This window comes from Chelonoidis abingdonii, chromosome 1 (genome assembly GCF_003597395.2).
Source record: "Chelonoidis abingdonii isolate Lonesome George chromosome 1, CheloAbing_2.0, whole genome shotgun sequence".
Lineage (NCBI taxonomy): Eukaryota > Metazoa > Chordata > Testudines > Testudinidae > Chelonoidis > Chelonoidis abingdonii.
This window is the reverse complement of record NC_133769.1, coordinates 309,427,164-309,453,351: the sequence shown is the minus strand read 5'-3', so window position 1 is coordinate 309,453,351 and position 26,188 is coordinate 309,427,164. Positions and strand designations below refer to the sequence as shown.

Below are 26,188 nucleotides of genomic sequence, written 5' to 3'. Positions count from 1 at the left end.
TGAGTGGTGGATCCATTTTCCCTGAGAGCCAGGGAATATTTTTAAACCTGGAGCTCTGTGGGTTGCAGGACATCATGGTGGCCGACCATGATGCTGGGGAAGGCACCTCTGGTAAGTATACAGTTACAAAGTTCAGTTAAACTTTAGTGGGCACACGCATTCAATGGTATGGTAGGCTCACTGTGAAGAAAAAAGGAGGTGCTGTGGCTCTCTGCTTACAAGAGGCCGCTCCAGCTACATAAATGGGAAAAGACCATTTATGTGAACTGGAATAGCCTGGGAACCCTCCATGGATATCTCTAGGAAGCTTTCATGGAGGTACTCTGCAATCCTTTGCAGAAGCTTTCTGGGCAGGGCAGTCTTGTTTCTTCCACCATGGTAGGACACTTTTCCACGCAACTCCTGAATTAATTCTGCTGGCATCACCGTTCATAGCATAGCAGCATAAGGACCAGGTCTGTATCCAGATGCTTGCAGCATCTCCTTCCTTTCTGCCTCTGTTACCCTCAGGAGACTGATATCACATAGGGTTGCCTAGGGGAAACGGGGGAAGTTCTCAGTAAAAGTGCTCTTAGAAGAAAAAAAAAAAAAAAAGGCATGTGGAACACTTCCTCCCACCCCCCCGCCATTCCAGATTGCTAATGTGTCTTTACTGTGCACGGCATGGATCAGCAAGTAGTTTAAAGTGGCTGACAGGGGACTGGAGCCCGACATGAGAGATTCCGCAATTTGGGCGTGAAAACGTTCCCCCTCCCCACCCCGTTAGTAAACAGCTTCCCTTGGTGCTGTGGGGAAAGGCCACTGTTCGTCTAGCTACCTCTGCTCCTGAGATTAGCCTGCCGTAAACTTCATGAAAAGTGTGGTCATCCATGACTCAGGGGGGCCTACTCACCATGAGCAGCAAAATGGCACAGTGAATGGTTGCGGATTCTGATTATGTTATGGCTTGCACCTAGTATAATCATTTTTCATTATTTTTTAAAAAGAAAATGGCCTTGCTATGGAAATATTTTATTCATGTACAGTAGCTCTGTCAGGGTTCCTTCCCCTCTCTGAACTCTGGGGTACAGATGTGGGGACCCGCATGAAAGACCCCCTAAGCTTATTTTTACCAGCTTAGGTTAAAACTTTCCCAAGGCACAAGTTCCACCTTGTTATTGAACAGAATGCTGCCACCACCAAGTGATTTAGACAAAGAATTGGGCAAAGGACCACTTGGAGTCCTATTCCCCCAATCCCTGCACCCCCTTTCCTGGGGAAGGCTTGAGAATAATATCCTCACCAGTTGGTACAGGTGAAAACAGACCCAAACCCTTGGTTCTTAAGAACAATGAAAAATCAATCGGGTTCTTAAAAGAAGAATTTCAATTAAAGAAAAAGTAAAAGAATCACCTCTGTAAAATCAGGATGGTAAGTACTTTACGGAATAACAGAAGATTCAAAACCACAGAGGATTTCCTCTCTAGGCAAAACTTTAAAGTTATAAAAACAGGGATAAACTTCTCTCTTAAAACAGGGATAAACTCTCTCTCTTAATAAAATTCACAAGCTAAAACAAAAGATAATCTAATGCATTTGTAAAAGCAGCAAAGAATCCTGTGGCACCTTATAGTTTAACAGACGTTTTGGAGCATGAGCTTTCGTGGGTGAATGCCCACTTTGTCAGATGCATGACCTAATGCATTTCTTCGCTATTACTTACCATTTCTGCAATACTTGATGCTTAGTCCAGATATGCTTAAGGAGATGCATTTTTCCTGCCCTAGTTCCTTACTGACTCAAAGAGAACAAAAACAAAGACACAAACAAAAACCTTCCCCCACAGATTTGAAAGTATCTTCTCCCCTTATTTGTCCTTTTGGTCAGGTGCCAACCAGGTTATCTGAGCTTCTTAACGCTCCACAGGTAAAAGAGGAATTAACCCTTTACAGAGCAAAGAGGGATTTTATGCTACCCTTAGCTGTATGTTTATGACAGGCTCCTTTATTTTTTCCTATGACTGACAGCTGGAAATGTGTCCTTTGGCATGTCATCAATACTTGAAGGCAGACTTTCACTGATTAGAAGGAGGTGAAAGAGAACATGGGAGGACACGTTCACTGAGATAGTGAATGCCTCCGGGACAGCTGAGACAGAGCTGAGAACGTGGAGGATTTTGCTGTCCGAGAAGTTACACATGGACATGGAGAGCAGGAAAACTTCCAGTGAGCAAGAGTGCGTGGCGTAGGATGAGATGCTTCGGATTATGAGGGGCCATGTTGATTCATCTGGTTAAACTGCAGGAACAGTAGCAGGAGGGTACAGTCACTTTGTAGACCCTGGTAGACAGCCAGCCAGCATCGCCTGGCACAGAATCACCCTCCCTCAAGGGTTCCCTGAGGCGTGGGCAAAAAGTCCATTATCCCTTTCAGTTAACTCAGGCGGAGGGTACAGAAAGGAACAGAAAGTACCCATTCACAGACTTTGATGGTCTGGAATGTGGTATTATGTTACACAGCTGAAAATGTTTCTCCCGTTTCAATTTTACAACCCCTTTTCCCTAAGGTTACCTTTGTTTTCTGTTCCCCCTTTTTACTTATGTTTGTTAAACAAAGTAAATGGATTCGAGAAATAAATGTTCTTTATTGAGTAAAAGCGTGGGCTTGGGTGGGGGTTTGGCTTTACAGGGACAGTGCTACAAGGCAGGTGAAGGTTTGGGAAAGCACAGTGCAGACAAGCAGCTCACATTACTGTGACTCATTACTGAAACAGCTTTTCATAGCCTCGTGGATACGCAGCATCCTTGCTATGCTCTGCTTACTGCCTTGGTGTCTGGCTGCTCAAAAATGGCTGCAATCTGTCTCAACTGCCCATCACTGCAGAAAATTCCCCCTCCCCTTTTTTTTCACCGATATTATGGAGCGCACAGCAAGCAGCTATAACCATGGGGATGTTCTCTTCACTAAGGTCCAACCTTATTAGTAGACTTTTCCAGCATCCTTTCAAACAACCAAAGGCACATTCAACCACTATTCTGCACTTGCTGAGCCTATAGTTGAACCATTCCTTGCTGTTGTCCAGACGGTCAGTGTATGGCTTCATGAGCCATGGGAGCACAGGGTAGGCTGGGTCCCCCAGAATAACTATAGGCATCTCAATGTCGTCGATATTGATTTTGTGGTCTGGAAAGAAAGTACCAGATTGCAGCTTTTTTAACAGACCCGAGTTCCTAAAAATGCACGTGTCATGAATCTTTCCGACCCATCCTATGTTGATGTCAGTGAAACGCCCCCTGTGATCCATCAGAGCTTGCAACGCCATTGAAAAGTATCCATTTCAGTTTATGTACTCTTTGATGAGGTGGTCTGGTGCTAAGATGGGGATATGTGTGCCATCTATTACCCCACCGCAATTAGGAAACCCCATCTCAGCAAAACCATCCACTATGTCCTGCGGATTTTCCAGACTCATTACCCTTCATAGCAGAAGTCTATTAATTGTCCTGCACACTTGCAGCAGAGCAGCTCCTACGGTTGATTTACCCACTCCAAATTGGTTCCCCATTGACCGGTAACTGTCTGGCATTGCAAGCTTCCAAATAGCGATTACCACTCGCCTCTCACTGTCAGAGCAGCTCTCATTTTTGTGTTGCTGAACTGCAGGGCAGGGGAAAGCTCTGCACAAAATTCCTGGAAGGTGACCTTCTGCATTTAAAAGTTCTACAGCTACTGCACGTCATCCAATACCTGCAAAACAATGCAGTCTCACCAGTCAGTGCACGTTTCACGGTATCAGAGATGGCGTTCAACAGAGTGCAGCTGCCAGCAACAACTGTGACTTGTTTTTTTCAATGGCTTTCAGGACATTGCTGTGTTCTGTGCAGCAGACCCTACTTTGGGTCTGGAAATACTGCAAGAGAAGGTGTGAGGTGTTTGAGATGCTTACAGCAAGAGTGCACCGAGCAGGCTCCATGCTTCTGGGGTTGTTGCGTACGTGTGATGGTTTTAAGGTGTGAAAATCACTGGCTTGTTTGCCCTTGAGCACAGTGCATCATGAGATGCCGACGCAATGTTCCCATTCTCCCTTGTGACAACAGTTTGGTCCCATGAGGCATTGCACAAACTTCCTAAAACACACTGCGGCAAGTTGCACTTCGGGATAGGTACCCATGATGCACTGCTAGTGAGGACACACTCCGTTGAAGCAGTGTGTATGGCCACAACATGCTCAATCAACTTACTTAATTTGGAGGCTCAAGGTCGAATTAGATAAAGTCAGCTTAATTTTGTCGTGTAGACAAGCCCAGAGTTCTGGAATCTGAGTGCCTACTGCTTTTGAGCCCCTGGAAAATGGAGAGCAGCTTTAAATTCTGAACATCAGGGAAGCCTGTAGCCTGGGTTCTGCTGGTGGAATAAAGCCCTGTGTATTTCTCAGCTGCTGAAGATAAGTGAGGCTCTGTGTAGCACAGCTGATGCCATAATGACATCACTGAACGCTGACATTTTCCAACATTTAGTACTACATTCTTATATTATAACTAAATACTGTACTGTAACTAACACTAGCTTGCTGTTACCAGAAATTATTTTAAAATAGTGAATCTGGATTAGGCTTCATGATCACTGAACTACAAAAGTTTGCTGAACTTCTGTCTGTAGACTGTTAAGATAATGTTCTTATTTATAGCTCTAAGTTTAATATATATAGAGAGAGAGAAAGAGAGAGAGAGAGAGAATAAATACTGTAAACTGACATCTTAGTTGTTTTAGAAGCATACATATTTGAATATAGTTTTTTTACATGGAGTATCTGAGTATGAAGTTATAATCTTAAATGCGATTTTTTTCAATATAAGTTTGAGAGATCTTAATGGATCAGGAATAGTAAACTTAACCGCATATTTTTATTATGAAACAATGAGCTGAATATTTTTGAAAATTATGGTATCTATGGGTGCATTTGGGAATGGATATTTTTGATGGGTGAAAAAGCATTTACTTTTGGACAGGTAAATTACTTCAAAAGCTGAGAAAAGTAAATTACGGTGAAATAATGGAAAACCTCAAATCATATGTTATACTTAGTTTCTGTGTTAAATTGTGTAAAATAAAAACATTATAATGGGTTAATGACCACTTACTTGACTTCTGTCAGGTAATGAGAGTCAAGTATTGTTTTATTGTCTTTGCCCATGGCCATTAATTTCTCTATTCAGTCATTAAATGACTGTTACAAGCCTCCAGAAGTGCCATTATTGCTGTTATGAAGACAATTATATAACCTCTTGACCATCTTTAATTTATTACATGTGTTAATTGTGTTGCATGTGAAGTAATTAATCTGAATTTTTTTGTATTACTTAAACATTCAAATGGCCTCTTTTTCATATTTGGTTGTTTTTATAGTTAGAGGAGCTGGTCTCCAGAGAATTTTTGTACTGCTTAAACTATATCTGTTTAGAACCTGTCAGGACATGTTGCCTTCTTGGTGTCCCCTTTTGGTTAGCGGTGGCTTTGCAGCATCCTGGCTCAGTTTTTCCCTTCCAGGGGCTCCTTTCCTAAACTCCACACACAGGAGTACCATCTAGTACCATCCCTCCTTGGAGGTCTGTTTGATTAATAAAACTGTTCAAAATAAAGTTCTGAAATCATTTACACTGTTACTAGGTCACGCTCAGGCCTTTTTTGCCTATATTCTCACTTGTCAGTAGTTCAAGTTCAGGTTTTTTCTGATGGAGCCTACTTGCCCCCAGCAGTCTTTGTACTCCCATCTGATCTCCCTGAGCATCCCCCCACCCCCTTGGAACTTTCTGCTGCTCTTTATGGGGTTGGGAATAAGCTGATCTCTGCTCAGGTATGTCTCCTTAGTACTAAGGTTGCTAGCCACAGGCCTTTAGCCCTTACAAAAACAATATAGTTAAATCAGTGCAACACCTTAAGCCATGTCTACACTACCATGGTAAGTCGACCTATGCTACGTACCTTAGGTTGAGTTACCACAGGGTCTACACCGTGGGGAGTTGACAGGATAAACTCTCCCATTGACTTACCTTACTCTTCTCATTGGTGGTAGAGTACTGGGGTCGACTGGAGAGCGATCTGTTGTCGATTTGACAGGTCTTCACTAGACCTGCTAAACTGACTACCGGTGGATCGATCTCAGACTGTCGATCCCGGCTGTAGTGTAGACCTGCCCTAAGTGTGGATGCAGTTAAACTGGTATGAAGTTGCTTATACAAGTATAGATTATTTTTGTAAATTTACAGGATTTAGGTCTAATTTTTTTTGTGTGTGTTTGCACTGTTCCTATTCTTATTTGTCTTTTTACACATCACATAGCAAAGAGCAATATATACATCCACTTAAATTTGCATCCAAAGCAAATCATTAACAGTGACCTCATATGCTTTGGTATCAATTATTGCATCCCAAAGAAGCTATACAGAAAGAGTGTTGAAGTCTGATTCACCTCAGTTGAAGCTATGAGTGTCATTCCTTTTGCAAATGAGAAACTAGGGGCCCCAGAAATAAAAGGACTTCACTGTTTTTTAAAAATTTGCTATTTACATTTTGTCCACAGAGCAGTTAATTGTGTATATTGTTGTCCATTTTGTGTGTGCAAACACACAACCATAAAGTATGGTACATTTGCAAAATATGGGAGCACAGTATTTTTAATATGAGTTTTGTATCCCTATGGTGCATCTTTATGAAGCACCTGAATCATAAGCTGAAAAATAAAATATTTGCAGTGTTCTGATTGCCTAGGCAGCAGAAAGATTTTCTACCATAAGTTGCAAGATTTATTGTAATAATCAGTTAAATGTCAAAAATGACAGAAATGACAGCTAAGCTATCCTGTCTAGAAAATGAATGTGACAAGAAGTCCCTGAAGATAGCACCACATAGAACTGAGTTTGGTTTCTGTTAATCAGAAGAGATCAGAAAGCTAATTAAGAAAATGAAATGAGACATGGAGTTAATTACATGAAAGAGTTGAGATGATTGCATTTGTTTGAGTGCAAATAGCACAAAAATACTATGTACTGCAATAAAAGGACTTGGGCAAGAACAACCCAATTGCTTGAAACTCTTGGTTAAGGATGCAAATTGTTTCTCTCCTCTATCTGCCATTTAATTATGAATTAGTTGCTGTGCCAGTGCCTGCCTGTAGCTCCTTGCTAAATCTTCATTACTTTAACTAATTTGGGACTCTGACTAAATCTGGATAATATTGTATGATATACTCTAGATTCTCCGCCATCACCTAAAATTTGAGTCATAGCAATACTATTAAAATCAAAACCATAACCTTTCAAGGTATTCTCCTAGCCCCTTTTTCTTTTGGGGCTCATAGTTCACATGTACATTATTTTGATGTTCAAAAAGGGTAAAATTCACCCAGCTGCAAATAGCTCATGCACACCCTTCCATAGGCGAGCCTCATGAATGAGCTGTACTGGGGGTGGAGTAACCAAGGGACCTTTCCAATCTGACAATGCAGGCCACAGAATCTCACCCCCCACTCGTGTAACAAACCCCTAACCCCTAATCCTTGTGGCCTGCCCCTCAAATGAAGGCATTTTTCTACTTGAGTCTGATCCTACTCTGCTACTTGCAGGTGAAGACCCTAAAATTATTGGCATATTTTGTAACAGGGAGAAAAGACTATACCTATAACCCCCGTTTTTATTTTTCAGTATTCAAATACAGATTTTTTTTCTCATGCATGTCCTGCTTTCTATGTTTAATGCAAATTTTCCGAACTATTAATGGCACCTTAGTAATCCTTTGGTTTTTGCTGCGATTAGTTGCTTGCCTCCCTGGCTAAGCAGTAGGAGTTATAGAGTCTGTGAGAGTTAATGCTGCTTTTCAGTAGTGATGATACTGAAGATATGTTTGATTTTTTTCTGTTTATAAATTCTTTCATACATCCCTAACCTCTTCCAACACGGATACCACCCATCTGGTAAGGTGGAACCTAGAAGACTATCTTATTTAAAGATACTGGTTAAAACTTGCTGTGTGTTACCTAGCCAGGACAGGAAAAATGTTTATTATAGCTACTGAAAGAAAGAGTTCAGTTTTACTTGCTCAGATATGAACACTGGAATGAAAAGAGAACAGTCAGTGATCAAATAGAAAAATAAAAAAGGGAAGAGAACATGGACTCTTTTAACAATCAACTAAGTGCATGAAAATAAACTCCAACAGCTGTTACATTAACCCCATGTTTTAAATTATTTTATTTCAGTCCAACTCTACGTACATGTTAAGAACCTTGTATTATAAATATATAATTATATATTCTGCATCTTTAAGGTTTAGCAAAGCCAGTATACATAAAACTGTGCACCTTGAATGGTAATATAGTTTGTGTATATCATTAAAATAAAATTTTAAGCTGAGATATTACCACTTGAATGATGCATTAATGTTTATGAAGAACTTACTCAAGTAATTATGAAAATGCTTTTGGTAAACTTTGCTCAGCCATTCTAGATTTTGGAATGTGGATTTTTCTAATTTCTTACAAAATTTTTAATGTTACAATAAATATTTGGCTGCTTACATGCTATATTTATCAACTAAAGTGTTACAGAATTGTAAATTTTACCCAGGAATGTTTGGAGTAGTGACAAAAACAAACTAATTTTAAAACTATATACCAATACATTTTTGCCTTTTTTTTTTTTTTTTTATATACCTAGCCTATTAAAAGTTAGAAGCAAACCACTGAGTATTCTCAAATGATGCTGTTGGATGGACAAGACTGCAGATCTTTTTAAAAATTAATTAAAATCTAGATTTACCTGGCTTGTCTTGCATTAGTTTTACTTCCATACTTTTCACCATTGTAATGCTACAAATTGTAACACAACTTCTGTGGCAAAATAAATTTAGGGTAGAAATCATGAGATTCAATTTTAACTGCGAAAGGAAAGGAAAGGAATTCAAGTTTACTTTCCATCAACCATATTTCAGCTTCTTTTTTATTCTGGGCTCAATTTATGATCTATAAATTGTGATCAGTCAGGTTGGCTAAGTAATGGACAAGTTCTCTGAATAATTTTTCAGTTTTGTCCTTGTGTGTGTCCAGGCTTTTTGGCTTGTTTTTCATTAGATCAGAACAGGTTACCATTGAGACTGACAGTAGTACGATCCTCTTGTAATCTATCAAATTATTCCAAGCCATCCCTCAGTTGCTTTTGTATTTTTAATGGCTGTGTAGAATTCTTGATATGCTTTGAGCAAAGTCCTCCTTGTCCTCAGTGCAAATGTCAATATATTTATTGTTGTTGGATACAAGTGTAGAGATGCACAGTCTTCCGGAGAATTCCATTAAGCCTTCTTGGGAAGCTTTCAATTAACATAGGGTTGATTCTGATTGTAGAAAAATGTTGAAGAGATGGTGAAGGTGTTGAACAGAGGCTTAAATTATTGTTCATGGTATATTTCAATGTTATTGGTCTGAATAATTTTCTCTTGCTCTGAAATTCTGCTATTCCACTTCTATAGACTAAAGCTTCATTCAATGGAGAATCTGAAGAAATCTATTTTGTGTCGATTATAGGAAGAGCCTGTCTCTATCTTGCCACTTAACAACTTTGGATAATGTTTACACATTTGACTTTAGAGGAAGTATATATTATTATTACTTCAGTTCATTTACTCATTTGTTTCCCACTAAAGAATCATCCATTTGCAGTATTGCTTAGCACCTTTCCCATTGTAATTACAGCAAATGTGAAACAACCACCTGGTAAATTCAGTGCTTTTGAAGACTCAAAAATAAGATGAGTTAACCAGTTATATTTAGAATCATTTTATCAGATGCCTTCCTCATCTTTCAGGTATTTATAATTACCTATATAGTCTCATAAACTAAGCAACCTAATAGGACACAGCTCCATACCCTCCTTTATTTTCAACATCCAATGACAGCTGATTCCACTCACTAGCTTTACAATTGCCGGTACATGCATTTTTTCACAATGTAATTTTGCTCCAGGGCTGCTGTTTACCTCACAGCAGGATTTACAGATTCTTGTAGTTGTCTTACTTTATATTGGTTATTTGGCGATGCACAAAATTGTGTGATTATAGGAAAGACTGTAAAATATTTTTTTCTGGGATTTTTGAATTTAGGAATTCATGGCTTTAAAGTTAACATTTTTTAAGGTGTGGAATGGACTGTAATAAGCAATATTCATAACATATTTACTCTATAAGCCATTACCAGCCAAATAACATTTTATTAAAAGTTTTTGTTTTCAGACAACAAATCAGCCAATTTTAACTGCTGAATTTTTAGAGCATGTATCCCCCAGGGCAAGTATCCAGGTAACCATGCTGTCATTGCTTCTGGGTACAGGTGGGTGGTTGGAAGGAAAGAGCTTGTTTCTATCTGATGAGCAGAATAGCCCCTGGCTACAGCTATAATAAACCTAGAGATACACATTTCACAATTTCCCCTCTCCCTTTTAACAAGAACAAATATTCAAAATCAGGATTATCAAGGTGATTTGTTGCATAATTTCAAAACCTGTTGATTGATATTTTATTTTGAACATGTGAACAAATATTACAATGAGCCTTGGTTAAAGGCTGAAAAACCGCAACAATCTCTGTATGTTTATTATATAACTAAGAAGACAGTTTCATGCCAACGTTCAAAAAAAGATCTTCAGAGAGAGATTTCAGACTTTTTCTGTCCCTCTCTCCTCCCCCATTTATTTTTGTCAGAGTTGGGTTGGGGTTTTTTTTTTTTTTTTTTGGGAAACTAAAATACATATCCTGATGCAGATAAAACTGAAATAGTGGATGTTTTTCACTGTATCTGATTTATTGAAAAGACTCTAGTTGTGAGCCGTCAGAATGCATAAATTTTTTTTTCAAAGGCAGATTTATAGCTGTTTTGCTTTCAGGAGCAACCTTCATTGGATATAATGTTAATACTACTTTCCATAAGTTTTCTAGAGGTAGATAAATGCTATGTGCATATTTCATAGGATTTTGGAGAGTGATTTCTAATATTTCATAGCTGTGCTGTAGATATCCATAGAGAGCATGATCAGATGAATATCATAGTGATAAAATTAACACCTACATATTATGGTGATGGGTGCATTATAAGTAATTTTCATGGATGGTGAAAGAAATTGGTTATAGACAGAATAATTTAAAAATAAATAAAATTGTAATAAATGATAAGCAAAAGAAGATATAGCAATAAAATTTGGAAAGCTATTATATACAGAGAAATATATTTTAAAGGCAAAATCTTAAATAATTTGTCATGGCCAGGAGAACGGGTTATAAACAAAGTTTTAATTAATTGTTAAAATTTGGTCCTTCGGACTCATTTTCAACTAAAAAAAAAAAGTTAATATAGCAAAATATGTTTCTTATATATTAAAATTCTGACCATACTATACATAATTTACTCAATAAAGAACATTTCCTTCAAGTTAGTGAGAGAGACTTTGCACTGGTGTTGGTAGGATATAAATTCTGTAAATCTACATCCACAGTATGTATGTCTTAACTAAGGCAAAAAGATACCATGGATACTCAAAATATTTTGAAACTATAATGAGCAGTTTCTGTATTTTCCCCTGGCTAGTAAAACTCAGTCATAAAGTCTTTACAGCTTTATAGTATGCAAATCTTACTAAGTTGGCAAATTAGTAGTTTGTTGAAGTTTATTCTGGCTTTCTCCACATTCCCTGTTTACACGAAGTAGGAGTGTTTTGCTCTTGCAAGCTCTTGGATTGACAACTTTGGAGACTAAAGTTTTCTATTAAGCCATCTGGAGCATTTTATTGACTTGATCGATGATCTCCCTAAACAAGAATGTCAAAGTAATTTTCATTTGATACAAGAATTGTATCATTGGGGATGGAGGGTAGGAGATAGGACGTTTTATGCTACGTGTTTGAAATAGTGGTGTGACAGGGATGTTGTTTTAAAAACATGTTTTGCTCTGAGTCAACAGAATAAAACTGATTTTGAAATCTTTTGCTTTTGGAAGGAATTAATTTATGTCCACCCAGAGATTCATTTTAAGGGAAAATAACATGAGGGCTGCTTGTTATTTGCTAGTTGCATTCCAGATTCCTCAGATGTTTATCTTAAAGCTAGATATTCAAATCAGAAGTTTCTGTAAAATTTATTTGCAGGTGCAAGAGAAGGTACGTACCAAGATATTCAGGTTGCCTTTCTCTTCTAAGTCACTGGCTTGAATCCAGTTTATAGAGGATAGTATTCAGGAGTCCTGAATCTGATGATTCTTTAACTTTTGTGAAAAGAGCCTATGATCTCTATCCATTTGCTAGTGGACACGTATCACAAAATCACTGTCACAATTGACTCTGCTATTTGCTGTCTTATCAGAAAAGCCAAAGATTTAAACAGAAATGCTCTTCCACACTGTCTTTAGAAGTGCCTCTGCCAAAACAGGTTTTAGACATGCTATTTTACTAGTGATATGAGAAGCTTACCTGTGCTGTCTCTCTGCTGTGCATAAACAGAACTGAAGTAAGGGGTTCAAAGTCTTCTCAGGTTGGAATGCCCTCTGCATCTTGTGAGGGACCTGCATTTAATTGTCATATCCACGGTGCAACACACCGGTGTGTGGATGCATCTCACTTGGTTTTGGTCTATTCTCTCTCCCTGTCTTATCTTTGTTTGTTCTTTTTTTCCTTTTCATCTCAGTTCTCTGTGGTTTTGTGAGTTTTTCTTTCCATTTTTCATTCATAGATTCATAGACTTAAGGTCAGAAGGAACCATTATGGTCATCTAGTCTGACCTCCTGCACAATGCAGGCCACAGAACTCACCCCCCACTCCTAACAAACCCCTAGCCTATGTCTGACTATTGAAGTCTTCAAATCGTGGTTTAAAGACCTCAAGGTACAGAGAATCTCCAGCAATGACCCTGCCCCATGCTGCAGAGGGAAGGTGAAAAACCTCCAGGGCCTCTGCCAATTTTCCTGGAGGGAATTCCTTCCCAACTCAAATATGGCGATCAGTTAAACCTGAGCATGTGGGCAAGACTCACCAGCCAGCACCAGGAAAGAATTCTCTGTAGCAACTCAGATCCCCCCCATCTAACATCCCACACAGACCATTGGGCATATTTACCTGCTATAATCAAAGATGAATTAATTGCCAAATTAGGCTATCCATCATACCAACCTCTCCATAAACTTATCAAGCTTAGTCTTGAAGCAGAATGTTCTTTTGCTCCCACTACTCCCTTGAAGGCTGTTCAGAACTTACTCCTCTAATGGTTAGAAACCTTCGTCTTTAATTTCAAGTCGAAACTTCCTAGTGTCCAGTTTATACCATTTGTTCTTGTGTCCACATTGGTACAAGCTAAAATATTCCTCTCCCTCCCTATATTTATCCTCTGATATACTTATAGAGAGCAATCATATCTCCCCTCAGCCTTCTTTAGATTAGCTAAACAAGCCAAAGCTTTTCAGTCTCCTTTCATAAGACAGGTTTCCATTCTCGATCATCCTAGTAGCCCTTCGCTATACTGTTCCAGTTTGAATTCATCCTTCTTAAACTGGAGACCAGAATGCACACAGTATCCAGATGAGGTTCACAGTGCCTTGTGAATGGTACTAACACCTCTTATCTTTACTGGAAATACCTCGCCTAATGCATCCTAAACCGCATTAGCTTTTTTAACAGCCGGATCACATTGGCAGCTCTTGTCATCCTGTGATTCAACCAATAACCATTCTTATTTTTGTTCTTTGTGCTTCTCCTCTAATAACTTTTCCTAGTTTTCTTCATCTGAGTCTTTCGACCAGTTCTTGGTCTGCCCCCGCTTTCTTCCAGCTGCTATTCTTCTGGTTTCAATTTTCCCTACTTTTCTCTAGTTGTGTCCTTATTTTCTCTCTTTTCCTCCCTCTTCCTTCCTTCTTTCAGTTCCCTCTCTTTCTCCCAGTTCACTTGCCTGCTATCCTCTTCCTTTCACTCCAGCTCCCAGCCTTGCTTTGCTCCTCCTATTTCCCTCTCTTATTTAACAATGCTAGGAGGACATGAGGTGCTCTGTAAGTGTTTAGAAGAGACATGCTGGGAAGGACTTTGGTCATTTCCCTTTGCAACTATGCTTATGTAAAAGTCTTTAAGAAACTTCTGCTAGTGCCTTAATGTAGGTGTTTAATGGAGTTACATTGGTGTAAATCTCTTGATGTGGTGCCTTAAGAGGCTGCCTATGCCTAATTCAAGCCCCATTGCTACTTTCTAAATGTGTGATAAGCCACCCATTGTGTAATCAGTTATTGTAAATAGTCTAGTATTAGAATCAGGAATCTTCTACAGCAGTGTTTCCCAAACTTGGGACGCTGTTTGTGTAGGAAAGCCGCTGGTGGGCTGGCAGTTTGTGTACCTGCCCCGTCTGCAAGTTTGGCCGATCACGGCTCTGACTGGCCATGGTTCACTGCTCCAGGCCAGTGGGTGCTGCGGGAAGCGGGACAGGCCAAGGAATGTGCTGGCCGCTGCCTCTAGCAGCTCCCATTGGCCTGGAGCAGCGAACTGCAGCCAGTGGAGCCACAGTCGGCCAAACCTCGGACGGGGCAGATAACACAAACTGCCCGGCCCACAGCGGCTTTCCCTAACAAGCGGCATCTCCAAGTTTGGAAAACATTGTTCTCAGGATGTAATGTGAATATTTGGGTATGTAGTACTGTAAGTTTATAGGGACTAAGACGATGGCAATGAGGAGGTTGCATGTAATTACTGACACTAGGGCTCAGTTTTGACACTGGCTCAAATTATGCACTGTAAATCACACCAGTGATAATCCCCCAGACTAAACTACGATGAAATCTAGATAAGAGAACAACATTATGAGGCAACTTCCATTTCAGAAAAGCTCCAAAACATCCCCAAATGTTTTGAGATATTATTTACTCTACATTTAGTAGCAGCCTGTTTCAGTTAACTAACAGTTTTTTTAAAGTAACTTGTTATGGTTGTTAAATAATACTGGCTTGATTCATCCTGGCAGTACTTCAGTTTTACTGTGGATAAACAAGAATCTTCAGTTTTAATGGAGATACCTTGTATAAAACTGGGAGAAGCCCCGATTCGTTTTAACGTCTGTAGGATTATTATAAACATAATACTGAACTTTTCTGCCTTTTTTTTTCCTTTTAAATTCCTTTGTTCCAGAATTGTTGGATGTGCTAAAAGTAAATGAAAAATATAGAGGAAAAAGTAAAAAAACATAAAGAAAAAGAAGTAAATATTCATTGGCGCATGTGAATACCTAATATCTAATATTCACTATGTATATTTAAAAAATAAATGCCAGCAAAAGGATTTTATATCTTACTACACTGATACAAAGGCACTCAAAATATCTTTAAGTAACTGATTTTGTTGGTCCCTTGAGTAGTTGCTTAAGATATATTTCACTGAAGCAACATTTCACTGTCCAGCTCAGTAGACAGGCCTGCTAGGTGGTCAGTAGACAGTGGTTCTCTGTCCCCTTCTATGGGCAGCTAACCCAGCTAGAGATTAATGAGTCTGCCAGAGCCTTAGCTAAGAGCCATGTGGCTTTTAGCTTATGCAGTAGAGGCTCATACTTCAGAGGTCCCAGGTTTGATCCCACCCAGCGACGACTGGGGTCTGTCAGCATTACAGTAAGAGGTGGTTTGAGTCTTGTCGCTGTGTTCTTGATTGCTGCTTATGTGTTTTAAGGGCCTGAACCTACCACCCTTGCACATACAAAGTAGTCACTTACTACACTGATTTCAGTGGGACTACTTGCATTCAGTGAGGTACCACTCAATGTGAGTGTCAGAATTGTGTCTTTCCTTCACTTGACTCAGTAAAGGAATGCTTTGTGAACATGGAACAAGTTAACCATATTTGGAATTTTTATTGTTTTAACTTTTAATATTTAGTTTTACATTCTGTGCTTGAAATATTATCAGATTTTTAACAAAAACATATTGCACAAAAAATGTCCGGTGTTTGTTTTGATGCTGTTTTGTTTCCTGGATTAAATAGTTTTTTAGATAAACACCTACGATAACTAATTCTTTCTATGGAAAAATGTGTTCATTTTAATTGTTACGTAAGAGTAAGATCCTCCAAATGCTTCCTAATGGAAATAGTACTTACTACCATATTAAGTCCCACTGACTCAGTTTACTTAAGCATTGATGTGTGCAGGATTAAGCCCTTCATTTTTAGTTGGATTTCATGTGCTATATTATGCTGTATATGTCATTTAATGTTGTTGTTTTTGTTGAAAAAGTGTGCAGTCCGTGCAGCTACAGAAGGCAGAATCCTTGTGTTGGAGGGTTTGGAGAAGGCAGAGCGGAACGTCTTACCTGTGTTAAACAATTTGTTGGAAAATAGAGAAATGCAGCTTGAAGATGGGCGCTTTCTTATGTCTGCAGAACGTTATGACAAGCTGCTACAGGTACAGGAAAGCATCATGTTGTTTTGAATTTTTGTCTGTTTTTGACAGGGAAGTGACCCTATTAACAATGTAAGAGCTGTCCTTAGATAAACAGGGTACAACTAATGGAGGTGTTTCCACCTGTGTGAGGATGTGACTGAAGGTGATAGCTGGCTAAGTGATGGTCATGGGTGAAATCAGCCACTCTGTCATTTAACAATAATTTAAAAAAATGTCTCCTGAATGTCCTTTATTCTCATAGAGAGAGACTGGTTACTAATTCTGAAGTGAATTCTACTTACTTCTAGCAAATGCATGCTATTCTGATTCACGAAGAAAAACATTTAGAAAGCCCTCTAAAAATCAATGAATGTCTGAAAACGAATGATTATTGGATCATTTCACCTTCACTCAGAGGTGAAAGTAAGCCGATATGGGCCGGTACGGCGTACCAGTAAGGAAGCGGTCGCTGTTATGGGCTGGTACACAACTGACATTAAAGCACTGCTGTGTCAGGGCTTTAAGCACTGTACTGGCAGGGCTGCTGATCGGGGGTGGGTGGCAGAAGGAGCAACAGCCCCGGGGCTCCCTTTAAATTGGCATCTGAGCCCCGGGTGGCACGGGCTTGGCAGCGCTGAAGGACTGGCTGGGGGAATCTGGCCCCAGCCCCTCCCCTTCCACTCAAGACCCCGCCCCTTCCAGGGGCCCAGAGCCACCCCCCCGACCCCCTCACCTTGTCCAGGACCCTGGCCGCCCTGCATACTGGTAAGCCCTTTAAGTTACTTTCACCTCTGCCTTCACTCATCCTATAATTTGCAAAAATATGTGCAAAAGGCCAATGTAAATTACAGGGAGATCATTGGAAATTGATCCCTGGAATAGGAAATGGGATTTTATTATTTCCAACTGATGACTTTGACCTTTGGTACATTTTTTCAAGTTTTATGAGGCAAAATTAAGTTTGAGCAGGTTGTTTGCCAGTCATCTGTACTCTACTTCCATGCCCATGGTTTCCTGTCCCATACCTGTCAGTTTCCTACCATCTACCTGACTCTTACCTATCCCTATTTCTTCATATTATATCTACCCCCATCTGCCAGATGAGCAGTAGCTTGTCAGTTTATAATCATTTTAAAATAATTTTAGACTTTGCTCTGCATATTTCTGAAACACCTTTGTATGAACATGGCCAGTCTGTAACTTCAAGGGACAGAAAAGCTGAGGTGGGAAATGGAAACAAAACATTGTAGCTTCTCACGTAGAGGTGCACACACCTCTGTACGAAGCTTGTTTCTACCAGGCGTAACGTACAGGGGGTTAGAACTGGGGCTTTCTTCTACCAGGTTCAGAAACCCCAGCAAACAAGAAATAGCTTAACCTTGCTTTAAGCAAAGGGGGGAAAAATACAATCCTTCATTTCAAGTCTCATAAGTAGTGTGTATAGTTCATTGGCTTCTCAATTCTTCATTGCTTCCTGTCACTGTAGCATGGCTAAACTGGGCAAGTATTCTGTTCTTTCTTTTCCCCTCAGCATTTCAACTGCTCCTTTTTCTAACTCTGTCTTAGTGTGGAATATCAATTATTATGAGCTAATACCAGTTAAAAAAGTTAACTTCAGATCAATTTGAAAAAGTGGCTTTGAATGTCCTTATTCTAATCTTTACTAAACTTCCCATAAAACTTCAGTGCTGAGATGGAACCCCATCAGGCTCAGCCTACATGAGTCCGTAGGAAGGAAAATCGCAAATAGAGCTCTGCGAATAATTGATTTTTCAGGTCGCTGGCCAAACCAGAAAGTTGAAAAGAATCATTTCGGATCAATCTGAAACAAAAAATTTTTGGTCCCTTCAGCAAAACAGGAAAAAAAATTCAGGTCTAGCAAAAGATTCTGTTGCAACAAAATGTTTAATTTAGATTTGGGATGTTTTTAACTGCCTTTTTAAATAAAAGGAAAGGCACTTTGGGAACATCATTCACGAAACCACGACAGGATGAAGAAATAGTGTCTTTGCCCTGATACTATATAGTCCTATAGTTAGAGCATTCACCTGGGATGTGGGAAACCGAGGTTCAAGTCCTCACTCTGTCTGATTCAGAGCAGCATCTTTAACTTGGGTCCTTCCACTTTGCGGGTGGGTGTCTTAACCACCAGGCTATAGGGTATTCCAGGGTGAGTCTCGCCTAGTTTCTTCTGTTGAAGCTGTTTCACTTTATATTAAATAATTAAATATTCATAGGACCAGAGAGAGAGAGAATGGTGGTTAGGGGACTCACCTGGGAGGGGGAGTCCTGGGTTCCAGTCCCTGCTCTAATGACTATTTAAATATTTTACACAAAGTGGAACAGCTTCAATAGGAGAGATTGAGAGAGGCCTATTCCAGAATACCGTATATGGTTATGGTATTCATCAGGGACCAGGGAGATCTAAGTTCAGGTCCCTATTCTGAATCATGCAGAGCAGGGACTTGAATCCCATCTTCAGCAGTCCAGGTGACTGCTCTAACCACGAGGCAATATGGCATAAGGGGCCCACCACCCCAAACTCCTTCTCCTTCTGTTTCATGAAACTACCTTGAAAATATTTTGGCAGAAACTATTTGGAAGATTTGTGTTGAATTCATGAATAGTTTCAGTTGATCTAAAACTGCATTTTTCAACAAATAAACTTTGTCCAAAATTTTTGCATCCTACTCCAACTTAAATACACCTACACTCCTACATATTATTGCACAACATTGCCCACTGAGCCATTAAATACTGTAACTCATTTCTGAAACACTTGTGGTTGGTGGGTATGCCTTTTTTTGCTTTTGGAGTAGTTCTGATCCATTCCAGTCTGTTTCGGTGAGGAGAGGTAACTTATGAAAATGTAATTAACATATTGAAATATAAAATTAGGTTATTTATCATAGCTACATTTAAGGAGGAGACATGAAAACTGACCTTAAATTCAAATAGGAATTGATTGAGATTGTGCAGTACATTTTTTGTAGCTTGCTAATGATAAAATGGCTCTAAATTGGCCCCTTAGGTATACTGCTAATGTTATTTGATTTGAATAAATCTCCTACAGTGATACTAAATCTAATATTGTTGTTTTGTTGTTTGGCGAATATTGTATTACATAAGTTATGGCTCGTTTTCTGTTCTTCTATGTGAATCATTATTCTGGCATTGGGTCTGCACAAAGTAGTCATGTACAATTTCAAGCAAGAGTTGATTGTAATGTGGGAAGACTGCAGAACCGTCTTCTTTGTCCGAAATGAGTTTTTTCCTGGCAACGTGATTGAAATATTCAATATGAAATAGATATTCTCTTCAGAAAACAGTACAGTAATAAACCTGTATTGTTATTACTTGTGGTAGAGCATATTATATACAAACAAAATGTTCTCTTATTCAGAGGAGCATCCCTTCATTATAGTTAAAAAAAAACCTTGCTAAATTAGACTTTTAATTCTATAGAAGAAAATACATAACACAGATTCATTGTTTTTTCTCTTCTTTAGATAGAGAAAGATATTTGTAACTCTAATTCATAACTTCCAAACTTTGAGCATCTGTGGAAATCCATCATTAGCTTGCCTGAAGGCTGAACTCAGTGAAATATATTTCAGCCACCTTTACCTTAGAAAGCCTCGATATATGATCTACAAATTGAATACCTTAAATCAAGATGGAACATTTCATTCTGGCCCCTCTGTGTTAAAGATGAGGGACGCGGAAGACCACCCTTTTAATCCCTCCTCTATACGTCTTCAGTCTGTAGCTCAGGCGTCAGGGCCTTCATTAAAAGATATCATTGCATTCTAATTATTACCTTATTTTAATTGATCCAGGAACATACTAAAACTGAGTTAGATGGATGGAAAATTGTTCGAGTAAGTGAAGATTTTCGTGTGATAGCACTGGGCCTGCCAGTACCTAGATATTCTGGTAACCCATTGGACCCTCCTCTTCGTTCTAGATTTCAAGCAAGAGATGTTTATTATCTACCCTTTAAGGTAAGTGCCACTGTAGATCAATTAGAGCTTGTTTACAGAGCAGGACTAATTGACATTTTAGTCTTGTATTTTACATATTATACAGTCAAAAATTAGTCAGTGAACATGAATAAAATATGTTTACCCTTTTTTGGGATGGAGTCATATTGCTTCCCAGTTAATTACTTAAAAGAAAGAGAGAATCTCCAGAGGATAAGCCCATGGAGGATAGGTCCATCAATGACTATTAGCTAGGGTGGGCAGGACTGAAAACCATACTCTGAAATGTCTCTAGCCTCTGTTTGCCAACAGGAGATGGATCACCTGTTCTGTTCATTCCCTCTGAAGCACCTGGCACTGGCCACTGTTGGAAGATAGGATGCTAGGATAGATGGACCATTGGTCTGACCCAGTATGGCTGTTCTAATGTTTTTATTTTGTAACTAAAATTAATTTCAATAAAATAATATAATCCTAAAACAAAGATATACTAACTTTTTTTTCTTTTAGAAAATTAATTGTGTGTGCCAAGACCAGACTCTTTGCTACAAAAGGCTTGGTGTCTAATTAGATGAGAAATAGAAAACATCTTGCACAATATGCACTGTGATCCACGGTATAACTCAGAAATTAATTTGATATCTGATGCTATGTTCTATTTTCAGGACCATCTTAAGCTATTATACTCAGTTGGATCAAATGTTTCTGCACAGAGGTAAATTTCCATAATTACAAAAAAGTAATGTTGAGCAGCTAAATGTTATGTCCTGTCAGAATTGTTTGCTATTTGTGTGCTGTATCCCTATCGACTGATCAGAACTGAGTGAATTTTTAGTAAGTATGGGAATATGTTTAAACAGTTTTTCATATATAATTTCAGTTTTCATATTGTGAGTCCTTAATTCTTTATAACTTTATTAGATAAAATTTACTTGTATTCAGAAGTTGATTCAACATATTATGCCGTGTTTAGCTTCATAGGGCTTAAAATTTTAAAGTATGTTTTCCAAGTATAAAAGATTGCAATTTCTTGTTTATTTTCCAGAATCTCTCAGCTCTTGTCTTTTGCTACAACTCTCTGCTCCCAGGAGTCTTCTACGCTGGGACTTCCAGATTTTCCTTTAGACAGTTTATCAGCTGCAGTTCAGATTCTGGTATGTGCATGTAACTGTGAAGTGAAATTTTAGAAGTGAGGAATGTCCTCAGATACAATTTGAACGGTTCATATCTTATTACAGTGTCTTTGGAACTACTAGATTAATAACACTAAAAAAAGGTCTCTCTCTCTTAATTGGATCTCTTTGGACACATCCTTAATTGTATCTCTTGGGCACCATAATGTCTGCAGAGATCCAGATGTAAGATCAGGAGCTAAATTAGTATGAACCATGAGACAAGAAAGATTTCAGCAGAGCTTCATGTATCTTGGTGTATTGAATAATTATTAGATTCAGTGAATTCATTAGGTGTTAACCAGTTAGGATTAAGATTAACCAGTTGATTTAGAATTGATTTAGGTGTGTTTATTTAGGGGGGAGGAATTTGTAACAATTTCTCTCAAAGAAACTGACTTATTGATACCACATAAAAACTACAAAGTGATAAGCACAGAAATTAGACCAATTTATAGTGTGCTTTAGGAAGGGAATATATGTTGGATTTTTAAATACATTATAGCATTTTATTCTTCTAGATCTGTAGTGCAAATTATTTTTAAATGAATGTCAGACTGCTTCCAAAATAGTAGAAATAAAATGTTCCCTCAGCTATTTATCTGACCTGAAAGGTAAAGGAAGAATTTTATTTTACATTAACAAATGTAGTGTGTTATCATTGTGTGCCATTTTCTGATCTATTTATAGCTTCCTAAACCAGATTTTCAACTTTTTCCATACCGGGACCCTGGTCCCCTCTGGGACCTTGGGTTCCTCCCCTCATCTTACTGGGACCATTAACAATTTAGCAATATGGAAAAGGCAAAGTGGTTGCTTGCTCCCCACCTCCCAAAACATGTTTGCAAGCTCCCGCAGGGCCACAACTCCCAGACTAAAAACCCCTGTCTGAAACAGAAGGCTTTTTCTAGCGTGGAGTGATGAGGAGGCTAATCTCATCTGTGCCTTTGTAATTATGTTCTTTGAGATATTTTAGGCAAAGTATATGGTGTCCCTTACACAAAGAGCTTTTTAAATGCAGTAATGCCAAGTGAATGTCTGATCACCTGAGCAGTACATTTTACCTAGATTGTGCTCAAATGGATGATTTTTACTACATCCATTTATAATACTCCAGATTCAAGGAGCATCACTGAATAACAAAATGAGTTGAGTTACATATTTCACAAAAATATTCTTGTGCCAGGATAGTTCATTGCTGTTTTGCCCATATACATTGGGGATATGTGCAAACAAAAGGAACTAGAGAATTTTAAATGAAAAATCTATTTTGTTTTATTTAGGGCTTGATTATGCAACCATTATTCACCTTGGTGAGCAGTTAAACAAGTAATTCTTTAAAAGCAGCAGAGAATCCTGTGGCACCTTATAGACTAACAGACGTTTTGGAGCATGAGCTTTCGTGGGTGAATACCCACTTTGTCAGATGCATGCATGTAGTCTATGCTTGCACTCTTTAGGATGTTCTCCTTGGCAGACAGGAAACCATCCACTAGAGACTTATTTGTAAGCAAAGAAATTATTTGGTCATAACAAAGGACATTGTACAGATCCAGACCTAACACGCTACCCCTTCTGATAAGTAATTCTTTGAGTGCTGCTGGCTGCAATTCCAAGTAAGTGTTCATGCAACGGTCGTTGAAGGTTTTCCCTAGCAGGTACCTGTCGGTTGGCTGTGGAATCTCCTGGAGTCACGCCTTCATGGCGATATAGTAGGTCCCTGCTGACCTGCCGCTTTTCAGTTCCTTCTTACTGCCCGTGATATGGTTGTTGGAGCTGCTGCTTCTCTCTTGCTATGGGATGCGAATCCTCTAGTGATCTTTCTCTTTGTACCTGTAAATAGTTAAACTTCAGTATTAGTGTTCAAGTAGTTTTATAGTTGGTTAGATAAGTTCTATAGGGTTTCCCGCACTGCGTCTCTTCCTCCTGGGAAACATGTGGCATGCCTTGTCTCAAGGCGTTCAAACCATGCAGTCCTGCCAGAAGTCTTTCCTGGGGCGACCCCCACGATCTCTTGCTTAAAGTGCTTGGAAAGGCTCCTCCAGACAGACAGTGCAAAAGATCTGCAAAGGCTTCAGTCCAAGATCCAGAAGAAGAGAGACTTTGAGGTTAAAACTTATGCTCCTCATGGAATCAGCTCTCTGTCCTCATCCGGCACAGCCTGTGTCAGACCCGAAGTCCGCACTTCGATGCGAGCGGATCCAGCTTTGGTGAGAAGAGATTGTGGCGCCGAAAAAGACTCTGAATGGGTCCAGAGACCCCTGACCCCGGCACTCCCTGCACCAGCAGGATACTCGCCTGGCACCGAAGACCTCCACTGTGGCTACACGAAGCACACTTGCCGGGACGCTCTAGTGACGCACAAGAAGTGCATAAGCAAAACGAGACCGCCTAGACAGATAGTCACTCCAGTTTATGAGTCTCTCCTGTGGTGGAAGTGCTGTGTGCAGGAGTACCCATCTCAAGGCTCCCAGTCCTTGCTGTTCTCTAGTCACGGATGCATCAGTAATGGGATGGGAGATGCATCTTGGAAGACTCAGGACTCAAGGTCTCTGGTCCAGGCAGAATTTTCACTGCACTCAATGTCAGGGGAGCTGAAGAGGAGTTCAGCCTTGCTTGCCAGACATTCCAAACCATCTGGAGGGCAGATGTGTATCGGTATGAGCAGCGACAAACCCACAGCAGCAATTATTCTATGTAACAGATAGGGTGGATGCTCGCTCATCTCCCCCTATGCCGAGGAAGCCTTCAGACTGTGGGACTTCTGCATTGCCCTACTCACTAATCCATCTAACGAGGCATTGAGCTTCCCTTCAGCTCTCGAACGAGCTGAACCGATCATCTCAGTAGGGCCTTTCAATGATCACAAGAGGTACACTGTGCCACCGGATGTCGTGTCGATCAACATCTTCCAATAATGGGGATTATCCCTGGAGTTAGACGGACTTGTTTGCAACAAGGCACAACAGATGTGTCAGCCATATCTAGTTCCCTTCCTAATCAGCCTGGCTTGCTTGCAGATGCTTTCTCTCCCTTGGAAGAATCACCTGCGTATTCATTTTCAAAGCCCTTCTGTTGTACATATGGTCCTGCTAATGGTCAGAAGAGAGGGCGCATCAATGATCTTTAATTAGCATTAGCATGGCCATGTCAGCACTGGTTCACCACACTCCTAGACCTGTCGGTGGACATGCCCATACTCTGCCGCTGATCCGCAGACCTGATCGCACAGGACCACGGCCACCTCCACATCCCAATCTAGAGTCTCTCCACCTCATGGCATGGAAACTCCATGGCTAATTCCCTTGGAGCTCACAATGCTTGCACCCTGTTAGGATGTTCTCCTTGGCAGCAGGAAATCCATCCACTAGAGCCACTTATTTGGCTAAGCAAAGAAATTATTTGGTCATAACAAAAAGGACACTCCTCCACCTTTGCAGTCATTGATTCCCTTTATTCTGGACTGTTTATTACACCTGAAACAGCAGGGCCTGTCAGTGTCGTCATTAAAGGTCCATCATCTCAGTTTTCCATTCAGGTTCGGCCGGCTGGTTGGTTTTTGCCAACCCCATGGTTTGCCGCTTCCTCAAAGGACTAGATAGACTGTACCCTCAAGTAAGACCGCCAGTCCTCCCAGGGATCTCAACCTGGTACTCTCAAGACTGATGGGTCCTCCCTTTGAGCTCTCTTGTCTACCTTTCCTGGAAAGTAGCGTTCTTGGTGGGTATAACTTCAGCCAGGAGGGTGTCTGAGTTTAAGGCCTTAACTTCTGAGCCCCCATACATGGTCTTGTATAAGGACAAGGTGCAGTTGCAGCCACACTCAGCTTTTCTCCCAAAAGTAGTTTCACAATTCTGCACGATCTAGGACATATTTCTTCCAGTATTCTTTCCTAAGTTGCATGCTAGCCACCAGAAGCGAATGCTCCGCTCCTTGGCTGTCAGGTGAGTGTTAGCCTTTTACATTGAAAGAATGAAGCCTTTTTGGAAATCAATGCAACTCTTAATTGAGGAGCAGATGAAGGGGCTTTCAGTGTCATCCCAAAGAATCTACTCCGGCAAGAAGGAACTGAAGAGGTGGCGGGTCGGCAGAGACTTATATATACTGCCACAAAGGTGCGACTTCAAGGGACTCCACAACCAACCCAATGGGTACTGCTGTGGAAAAAACTTTCCGGCGACTGTGAATGCGGCACAGACACCTACTTGAAATGGACATGAGCAACATATCTCAAAGAACAACCGTTATGAGAAGGTAGGTAACCATTGTTTTCATTCATCTGTGAAAGGGTTGCACAATCTAACACTTAATTATATAGAATGCCAACTGTAGAGCAGGTAAATTGAGCAGTGATTGTGATTTGAATTTTCTGGAGTTTCTTTTTCTCCCATTGAAGAGTATACATATATAACACCTTTTGTGATTCCCAATGACATTCATAGCTATGATCAGATTTTTATTTCTTTTTACTTTACTACCATAACTTAGTTATTTATGGGCTTGCCTAGTACTCCCCCAAAAAAGGGGGAAACACTGAGACATATTAGTTATTACTAATTTTAGACTGCTAATACAATTTATTCTTTCTGCAAATAATTGGAAATAAAGTGTAGTAATTTTTAGT

General features: G+C 39.7%; 1 protein-coding gene across 1 annotated transcript in view; it reads left to right on the top strand.

The window, feature by feature from the left end:
- Nucleotides 1-26,188, top strand: part of VWA8 (von Willebrand factor A domain containing 8) — a 279,054-nt gene that overhangs the window by 38,916 nt on the left and 213,950 nt on the right. Inside the window, exons 5-8 of the mRNA XM_075065283.1 lie at nucleotides 16,263-16,430; nucleotides 20,249-20,413; nucleotides 21,058-21,107; nucleotides 21,438-21,546. Of these exons, the coding sequence (XP_074921384.1) occupies nucleotides 16,263-16,430; nucleotides 20,249-20,413; nucleotides 21,058-21,107; nucleotides 21,438-21,546 (492 nt within the window). The remainder of the gene's footprint in view (nucleotides 1-16,262; nucleotides 16,431-20,248; nucleotides 20,414-21,057; nucleotides 21,108-21,437; nucleotides 21,547-26,188) is intronic.